Below are 10,414 nucleotides of genomic sequence, written 5' to 3'. Positions count from 1 at the left end.
TATTAGTAACTTTCTATTTATTTATAGACCTCTGTATGAGTTTTTATAGCTGTCTTCTCCTCGTACTGCTGTTCTTTCAGATCTTTTTATTGTTAGCTTATTAATTATGCAACTTAATTATATATTAAAGTCAACTTTCCCATGCAGCCTTAAAGGTAGGGTAGCCTATTTTGTCTTTTTGAGAAAGCTCTCTCGTAGGTACATTGTTTGATAACTAATTCAGTGACTTCATGTAGTGAGGGTACTCTGAGTGATACCCAGCTTCTAGCGATCATTAATTTCACTGTGAGTAGAATGTGAGCTATGAGAATTCTAGCTTTCATTGGGACTGATTCTATAACCATTTGGTACTAGGTAGGTCCTTGTCAATTTATGTATTAGTTTAAACGTTGCCTCCCATATAAATGTAATTTCTTTACATTCCCAGAAAATATTGATCAGGGAGCCCACTACATCACAGCCCCTCCAGCATGTCTCTTTGGTTCTCGGCAATAGTGTGACCAATCCATAAGGGTACTTCCCACAACTGGACATACCTTTACGTCATGTGGATAGTACGAGATCATAAGAGATCTTGTGATATCTGGCAGTGGGAGACGACTGTCACTGATAGCGGGCCTCCACTGGAACAGCGGGGGTGCATCGGAGATACCCCTCCCACTGTTAACCCCTTGCCTGCCGCAATCTATGTAGATCGCGGCATGGGAAGGCTTCACAGAGGGAGCGCACTCCCTCTGTGATGTTATCGGGCTCTCGCGATATAATTAGTATAAATAATGTAGTATAAATAAGAGTGATTTTCAGGGGGGTTTTGGGACTCCATTTGTTGCCTAGCAGACATGCCGGCGTTTTCCCGGATTCCTCCTACCAATCGTACCTGGAGATCCCCCGATTGCGGAATGATGCTACAATATCCGGTGATGTATTCATGCTTATTTTGTTACCCATGTGATCTGTATGCTTATATGTTAATTAACCGTTTCACTTACATTTATATACTAAGAATAGATCAGAGACGCGCCAAGTGATAAAAAGACAATAAAATGTAATGAGCCAATATTAACTCACCTGGTGCCTGACGGGGAAATCAGCCTGATAAACCCCGTCGGCACCGATGTCCAGAAAGACTTTGCACAAGTTCTTTTATTCCCACATCCGCAGCACGACGGAGAGCAGCAAAAGGGTATACAGCACACAAGCACCTGTCCGGCGCTTGATAGACGGCAATACTAAAAGAAAAAAGCTGCTTTTGCGCTCGTCGGGATAAAAAGATGAAAAAGATGTAAATATATTAAATTTATTTACATAAATACGAGCGACGCGTTTCGACGAATACAATCGTCTTTTTCAAGCTCAAAAAAACTTACAAGTAAGTTTTTTTGAGCTTGAAAAAGACGATTGTATTCGTCGAAACGCGTCGCTCGTATTTATGTAAATAAATTTAATATATTTACATCTTTTTCATCTTTTTATCCCGACGAGCGCAAAAGCAGCTTTTTTCTTTTAGTATTACATTTATATACTAAAGAGTAAATAAACTCGTGTTTTATATTTGTCTTGCCTCAAAGCTGTCTCAGTTTTGCTTAGTTGGTATGCTAATGAGGTTGTAGAATTGCCAAATCTTGAGCAGGTAAGACATTAATTGGCGTAGTCTGGCAGGATATTGTTGTTGTCTTTGGTAAGGTTGTATTACTGTATAATTTGGTATTGTGACAGTGGTTCCCAGTGCACGGGGGGTTATTGTCACCCATATTAGATTTTTGGCCCATTGCCAAGGGGTTCAAATGGTTATAACTTTGCTTTGGTAAATGATAGAGTAATAATAGTAATACACATTAACAGTCGCAGTAAGGGGGACCTCTGTGCAAAATTTCACCAATTGGCACGTTGCCAAAATTTTGTGAGTTCTGTAACTTTGAGACAGGACTCAGGAAATTGGTGCCAGTTTGCAGAGTGGTGTCTCGCAGTAAGGGGGACCTCTGTGCAAAATTTCACCAATTGGCACGTTGCCAATAAGACAACAATATGTTTACAAAAAGAACCAAAAAAGTTAAATCTGAACAGAAAATAGACATCCCCGGCTGGTCCGAGGGTCCCTATGATATATTAGCTCAGGAGTTGATGCATAGTGGGCTTGCAGAATCATGGGATAGTAAGCTAAAAAATGTTAAGGTACTCGAGGAGACCCCTGCCAAGGCAGGTGATGCAGTTCAGTAGGGTAGGAGAAATTGGGTATTGGCCTCAGCCTATAGGAATATCCATAAAAAGAAGTCCCAACTAGTGCGAAAACTTAATCAAGCAGAACAAAAGTTAAAATAATCTGAAGGAAAGAGAATGGTGTTGGAATGTTACCAAAGTCTGATAAAGGAAAAAATAGAACATTATCAGAATATTGCAGAAAAGGCTGTTGTAAAAGTTGCTCAGAATAAATATAAGGGACGTAAAGGTAAAGTTGATAAGCGAAAGGTATCGAAAGTTATAGCTTCCGCTTCTGTGAACTGGGACCCAGATAAGTGGGATGGAGACTTATGGGATTCCTCATCTTCTTTGGGGGAGGAGGACTGGCATAAGGGGGATTGGGAAGACACACCCAATCCAATAATTGATCCACCCGCTTTAAAACGTGCCCAGCCCATTAGCAGAAGGAAGGAAACTACTGAATATGGACCCGTTACCCAGCCTATCCTAGGTCATGATGGGCAAAGGTTGCCCAGGTATGACGATCAGGGAAACTATATGTACGATGCCGATGGGAGACTGTTGGTGCAAGAAGAATTGGTGCCACATAGGCGCACCAGGCTTACCCTAGAGGATTTTTCTCAGTCAGAAGTCGATGATATACTGAGTAGATTTAGGCAAAAGCCTGGGGAATCTGACATACCATGGTTGGTCCATCTATTTAAGCATGGTGCGACTGGGGTAATGTTGGATCCAAAAGATGCAATGAGATTTGTTACTCTAACTAGAGATCCAGTAATCAGTAGAAATTTTAGAGAATACTTTCCTAATCATCAAGGAGAAAGTAGTATTTCCCTGTTTAATATGGTGACCAATGGGTTTCCTAATAAGTTCCCGACAGAGGCAGACATTCCAATCAATGACAAACCTTGGTACACTATCAGGGATGGCATTGAAAGGTTGAAGGAGGAAGCTATGAGGGTCTCATTAATTATCATCGAGCAAATGGATGATTATTTGGCTACTCGACTGACAGCAGGAATTAGAAATTGTTTAATTAAGACTGCACCTCCGGCTTATAAAGCCATGATGATGACCCTACTTTTATCCATGACTAATGAGCCAATATCTGCGGTCGTGGCTAGAATACGGGAATTGCAAGATATGGGAAACTGGGATAGAGAGGAAAAGCGAACAGATCGTGATAGGTCTAGGAATCCTAGTTCCCAGGGGACTGGTGATTCAGGAGTGCCAAGGGTATCTCGTAGAGATATGTTTCAGGCTCTCCTGAAAGCTGGAGTCTCCAAAGACGCCATTGACGGAAAAGATACAGGTGATTTGCGGCGTCTTTATAAACAGAAGGTATTATCCAACAAAAAGGTGGATAAAAGGAAAGATTCAGTGGCCCCAAAAACTTCAAAAAGAAAGAGAAGCAGGTCACTAATTCAGTACCTAAGAAATTAGAATGGGAGGACTTTCAAAAGATCTATCCATGGAAGGAGTTGGCTGCAATGGTAGCTACCCAAGTGCAGGACCATATGAAGCCATCTCCGCTCCTGGAGGAATCAGATTCTGATTCCACATAGGTAGCAAGCCAAGCCCCTGTCTGGGTTAGGCGGGATGAGAGACCCTACGTCCCGCTAGCCATACATTGGAAAGAGGGTAATGTCCAAAGGGTCCCAGCTTTAGTAGATACAGGGGCGGAGGCTACTCTGATTTATGGAAATCCAAAAAAGTTTAAAGGTCCAAAAGTTAATATTTCAGGGTTGGGAGGAAAAGTTACCGAAGGAGTACAGACACAGGTAACTTTGAAACTGGGCAATTTGCCCTTACGTAAATACACGGTGTTAGTAGTACCTATTCCGGAATATATCATTGGCATAGATATTCTGAAAGGATTGACACTACACCTGGAGGATGGTAAGTTTGCCTTTGGCGTAAGGAAAATAGGGATAAAAGCTTGTCCAGTTACGGTGGGAAAGGTCAAAATGCCACCCGTACATATCCCTCCTGCAGGAAAACTGGTTGCTATGAAGCAATACAGAATTCCTGGAGGTCACAAGGAAATAGGAGAGACCATTAAGGATTTGGTCGATGCTGGCGTTGTGAGGCCTGCAACCACAGCATGGAACAATTCGGTATGGCCTGTGAAGAAAAGTGATGGGTCTTGGATGATGACTGTCGATTACAGGGAGTTGAATAAACAAACACCTCCCTTGACGGCAGCTGTACCAGACACCATTACAATTGTGGAGCAGATCCAAAGTCACAGTGGACAATGGTACGCTGTGATTGATATCGCACAAGCCTTCTTCACAATTCCAATAAAAGAAAAGGCACAAGATCAGTTTGCATTTACGTGGCAAGGACGTCAATATACGTTCACTCGATTGCCACAAGGTTGGATACATAGTCCAACCATCTGTCACCGGACGGTGGCAGAACATTTAGATGAGTTTGATTTACCATCAGAAATGCAGTTTTCACGTTATATCGATAATATAATGATTCAGGGACCGGATGAACAATCTGTAAAGAAACAATTGAACAGATTGTTACATCATCTGCGAGAAAAAGGATCAGAAATAAATGATAGCAATGTGCAGGGCCCCTCTCAGACGGTGAAATTCTTAGGAATTCAATGGAATAAGGGCCATAGGGAGATTCTCCCTAAGGCAAGGCAGAAAATCTTAAATTTTCCCACCCCGAAAGACAAGAAGGAAACACAATCCTACATAGGATTGTTTGGATTTTGGAGACAACACATTCCGCATCAGGGGCAGCTTCTTGCTCTTCTTTACAAGGTGACTCGCAAGAAATACAAGTTCACGTGGGGAGAGGAGCAACAGGTTGCGTTTGAGGCAGTAAAAGAAGCCATACAACAGGCTGAGATTTATGGCCTTTACAAGATGGTGAAATAGAACTTCATGTATCAGTTCAGCATATGTATGCAAACTGGTCGTTGTGGCAGAAGCAAGGGGGCAAAAGAGTGCCACTGGGCTTCTGGAATCGAAAATTACCAGATGCAGGAGAAGAATACACTCCACTGGAGCAACAGCTGTTGGCATGTTATTGGGCCCTGGTGGATACTGAACAATTGACAACAGGACACATAGTCCTTCTGAGGCCGCAAATACCCATCATGAGCTGGGTATTATCTAATCCAAAGTCCAACCGGATAGGACATGCCCAGGAGCAGAGTATCATTAAGTGGAAATGGTACATCTCAGAAAGAGCGAAAAAAGGCGAAGGGGGGATAGCTGCCCTGCATGAAAAGATAGCTGATATCCCTCCAGATGGTCAGGTTACACCAGTAGCACAAATGGAGGAATCCCCAGTAAGGTGGGGAATACCTTACTCTGAGTTGACAGACTCCCAAAAAGAGCATGCTTGGTTCACGGATGGTTCGGCCAAGTATATCAGTGGAAGGCATAGATGGAAAAGTGTAGCCTTTAATCCAAAATTAGACAAGACGTTGGTCATGGAGGGAGAGGGTAAGAGTAGTCAATATGCAGAACTTTGTGCGGTATTCTTAGCTCTGAAGCAGGAACAAGGGCAAGAATGTCATTTGTATACGGACTCATGGTCAGTTGCCAATGGTTTAGCCACTTGGATCATGGGATGGAAGAAGAACAATTGGAACATTCATGGTAAGGAATTGTGGGGGAAAGAGCTTTGGCAAGACATAGAGGAATTCATTAGGAGTACCAAAAGTACTGTGTTTCATGTTGATGCTCATGTCCCTCTTGACTCATTGAAACGTTTATTTAATTCTCAAGCAGATGCGGCAGCATCGATCTCTGTTGCCGTACAAGAACCTGACAAGGAAAAGGAAGCATGGCTTCAAGGTACAGCTGTTTGGGCTCACCAAAAAAGTGGACACTTGGGAGAGAAGGCCACTTACAGGTGGGCACAAGAAAGAGGTATCCCATTGACGGTGGACATGATCAAACAAGTAATCGCGCAATGTCCAGTATGTCAACATGTTCAAAAACGAGAAGTGCCTCATACAGTAATGGGACACATAGGGAGAGGCCAGTTGCCAGCGCAGATTTGGCAGATGGACTTCGTAGGGCCCCTCCCTGAGAGCAGAGGATGTAAGTATATTTGTACAGCAGTAGATACATTCTCAGGTCTGATGGTGGGATTCCCGTGTAAAACAGTAACATAATGGAGTACTTTACGTACTCTGGAAAATATTACCCAGTATTATGGGACTCCCCTGCAGATCCAGACAGACAATGGTTCACATTTTACCGGTAATTAGGTAAAAGAATATGCCAGTAAAAACAACATAGAATGGGTATATCATATGCCCTACTATCCACAGGCTGCGGGCTTGGTGGAACGAATGAATGGGTTATTAAAATCTACCCTGAAGAAGCTTACGGAGACCGACAAATATGGTCAATGGAGAGATAATCTCACTGATGCTTTACAGATTATCAACAACAGGCCCATCACTGATTCTATGACACCCTTAATGCGCATGCTAATACCCAATCTCAGCATAGATGTAGCTAAGGTAGAGACAATCTTATACTGGAAAATAAATCCAGATGCGCAGGCACCTTATAGAGCCACTCCTGCCACTGCAGGGTTGGATCTATACGCTCTTGATACGGCAGTGATAGCCCCGGGAAAGGTAAGTACTATTTCCACAGGGATAGGATGCAAGATCCCGGAGAATCACTTCGGGCAGATAGCTACTAGATCAAGTTTTGCTCTGAGAGGTGCAGTGGTCCTAGGGGGAGTCATAGATGCGGATTATCAGGGGGAAATTAAAGTAATCATGATAAATTTAGGAACAGATCCTCTGATAATAGGGAAAAAGGAGCGCATGGCACAGCTGCTATTAATACCAGTGTATCTGACACAAGTGGAAGAAGGGGCGGCTCCCACTGAACTTACAGTGAGAGGAGATAAAGGCTTTGGCTCAACTGATGTTACTAATGTAGAGGCAAAATATGGGCTCAGAATCACCAAGGACCGCCCCCCCCCCCCCCCCCCCGGCAGAAGTTATTGCTGTGGGGAAAGATCGAACTTTGCTCATTATGCGACCCGGAGTAGAGAAATGGGAATATGTCCCACAAGAAAAGTGCTATTTGCGGGAATAATGCTTGTTTCCTTGCCTTCTCTAGAATCACATAATCATTTTTGGAATCCTTGGCGTCATGTGTTCGGTATTCGCAGTAGGTGATGCGTGGACGCCAGGGATCTGCGTCAATGACACCGGAAGGAATGACTATTCTTGGGGCTGGAGGAGTTCAACCCGAACAAGGAAGCAAGACAACTACACTTGTGAAGCCAACCAGAAATGTTATATCGTGAATATTACCTTTGATGGGACTATCTGGAGTGGAAATCCATTATCGCATATAAGTTCGACCTACCGCCCTTCATATGCACTGCATAAGGCCACGGGACAAATAAACATTACGTCACTTGTGAAAGTGTCTTGCTGTCAGAGACCAAAAGAGTTGCCATATCTCAATTACTCCCTGGTGATGCAATATATTCAGAATTGTACAAGTACGGGAGTGCAGTTTTCATTTCCTTTAAATGAGACAGAAGTAATTACATGTGGGAATGCAACAGAGATCGTGAATCGGACCATGTGGGGCCAGTTCCTGGTATTCGTGAACATTAATACTTCTAAAATAGATCCTGGACATATAAAAAGGGTTCCATCTACTTGTCGCCAGGTGGGATGGGACGCTCAAAAGACTGTTATACAAGGCTCTGTGCAGTTTCCACCCTCAAGGACTTGTTCTACCAAGCGTTCCCGTTGAGCTTGGTATGATACCTTACTCGGAGGCTACAGAGCGCTTTCTGGGACTATTAATGGTTTTGATATAGAGACTTTAGCTAATCGAATGCATAACGTGGGAAGTAGTGTTAAAGATGTGCTCACATTGCAGGCTAAATGGATGCCCACTATATGGCAGCCTTTTAGTATGCAAACAGATGTGGACACAATAATGCTTGATTTGCAAGATGCATCTAATAGGTTTTCATATGAAATAAATTCTAACATATCTAACTATGTTAATTGGTCAATATGTACCTTGCAGACCATTTATCAGCAACAACAAAAGAACACACTTCAAACTATGCTCATGACTGGCAATTAGCAGATGTGGAGGACCGTGTTCAATCAGACTATAACTGAGACTGATTGGATACAGTTGGAGGCGCAGAAAATGGTTTGCAATGATACATTATGTAAAGGGACCATATTCATATACAATGTTACTAAAAAGAATGTTTGTAGTTCTCCCCTTACTTATAGGTGTTCCGGAAGATATGCATTTCTGGGTACCTAGATTTAACGGGATTTACATTGATGAGCAAAATAGAACTCATGATTTATCATTGTGTGATGATACATTAGAAGGGACCATATGCAAGGTCCAATCGGCTGTTTATGAACCATGTTTATTACAAAATACAATCAATGTATGTGAATGGACTCTGCTGCCACTCACGTTTAAGATGATGGTTGAAATAGCCCCACAGGAGGTATGTTTGACAACTAATCATCCTGTTGTACCTGGGATGGTTTTCCCGTTTTCAGGATGCTTGCGAAACATATCGGCACTTGTTTGGGAAAATGAGACCTTTGTGTTATTACCCGAACAAGACAAGACAGTGGCTGTCAATTGGCAACCACTGCCTTTAAATGTGTCAAATTGGGATCTAAATTTGACTAAATTCAAAAAGCTGTTAGAAGACACAGAAGAAGTACAGCAACATATTAAATTGCTTATTAAATCTTTGGCAACGCATATTATAAGTACTACTGTAATAGCTGGCAAAATTGTAAAGATGGGATCGGCTATTGCTGATGCCACGTCACACCATTGGTATGAGATCTTTATGGGATATTCATCATCTGCACAAACCACACTTAATTGGCTAATACATCCTGTTTTGGTATTGGCCATAGTTGTAATACTTTTATCGCTATGGAATTGTTTCATGGCATATAAGGTATTCTGTAGAAAACCCCAAGTTTTAATGGTATCATACGGCAAATAGTGAATGATTAAGGACCGATTGTGATACGTGTGTGACACGATTGAACTGAGTGGCTATGCAAAGGCATAGGTAGATCGTAATCACTAACTAGTAGCCGTATGGTTTTCCATAAGATTAATACTAGTTCAATGAACTAATGAACTTATCTGAATGTTCTTCTGAGATCTGCTCAAAAGCAGTATATTCTGGAAAAAAACAGCTAGAATGACTCATGGTCATCAGATATTGTAAGTAATAGAAAACAGATGTGGATAACTTTATAGAGAAAATATGCAGTATTATATGTTGCCAAGGTTTTACGGAGCATGCGTAAAGCTTGATTAGTTACATAAGAATGACGTGTTTTATCATACTGCGCAGAAGCGAATATTACACATAACCAAACAGTAGTATAAATAAGAGTGATTTTCAGGGGGGGTTTTGGGACTCGATTTGTTGCCTAGCAGACGTGCCGGTGTTTTCCCGGATTCCTCCTACCAATCGTACCTGGAGATCCCCCGATTGCGGAGTGATGCTACAATATCCGGTGATGTATTCATGCTTATTTTGTTACCCATGTGATCTGTATGCTTATATGTTAATTAACTGTTTCACTTACATTTATATACTAAAGAGTCTAAGTTTTGCTTAGTTGGTATGCTAATGAGGTTGTAGAATTGCCAAATCTTGAGCAGGTAAGCCACCTGTATTACCATTGCCTATGATCACTGTAATAAGCGATAAGTTATTGCAGGAGAGAAGTCCTGCAATGCCTTATCATAGCGTTCATCGGTGCTATGGTTTAAGTCCCCCAGAGGGACACAAATGATGTAAAAAAAAAGATCAAAATAATGTACAAAAAATAAAAATGTAAAAAAAACCTTTTTTGCATCTTTTTCTCATTTTAGCATAAAATAAAATAAAAACATTCCCACATATTTGGTATTGTCATGTCCGTAACGACATGTACAATAAGTTGAACATGCTTTTTATCCTGCCCGGCAAGAAGCGTGAAAAAAAACTTTAAAAAACTGAGGCAAAATGCTAATTTTTAGCATTTTGCTTCCCGAAAAATGCAATAAAAGTGATCAAAAAAGCCATATGTGCCCCAAAAAAGGTACCAATAAAAACTACACCTTGTCCTGCAAAAAAAAAATAAGCCCATACAGAGCTCCATCCATGGAAAAATAAAAAAAAAGTTATAGGACTTTTGGTA

At 41.7% G+C, this 10,414-nt stretch overlaps 1 protein-coding gene across 1 annotated transcript; it reads left to right on the top strand.

The window, feature by feature from the left end:
- The first annotated feature begins 5,091 nt into the window (after positions 1-5,091).
- Positions 5,092-10,046, top strand: LOC136625539 (uncharacterized). Its single transcript, XM_066599798.1, has 2 exons — positions 5,092-6,084; positions 7,320-10,046. Exons 1-2 carry the CDS (start codon positions 5,123-5,125, stop codon positions 7,327-7,329), a joined length of 972 nt encoding a protein of 323 aa, XP_066455895.1. The 5' UTR covers positions 5,092-5,122; the 3' UTR covers positions 7,330-10,046.
- Positions 10,047-10,414: the final 368 nt, after the last annotated feature.

The sequence above is a fragment of the Eleutherodactylus coqui genome, chromosome 4 (assembly GCF_035609145.1).
Source record: "Eleutherodactylus coqui strain aEleCoq1 chromosome 4, aEleCoq1.hap1, whole genome shotgun sequence".
Taxonomy (NCBI): Eukaryota; Metazoa; Chordata; class Amphibia; order Anura; family Eleutherodactylidae; genus Eleutherodactylus; species Eleutherodactylus coqui.
Note: the sequence above shows the minus strand (reverse complement) of the source record. Positions and strands in the feature narration are given on the sequence as shown.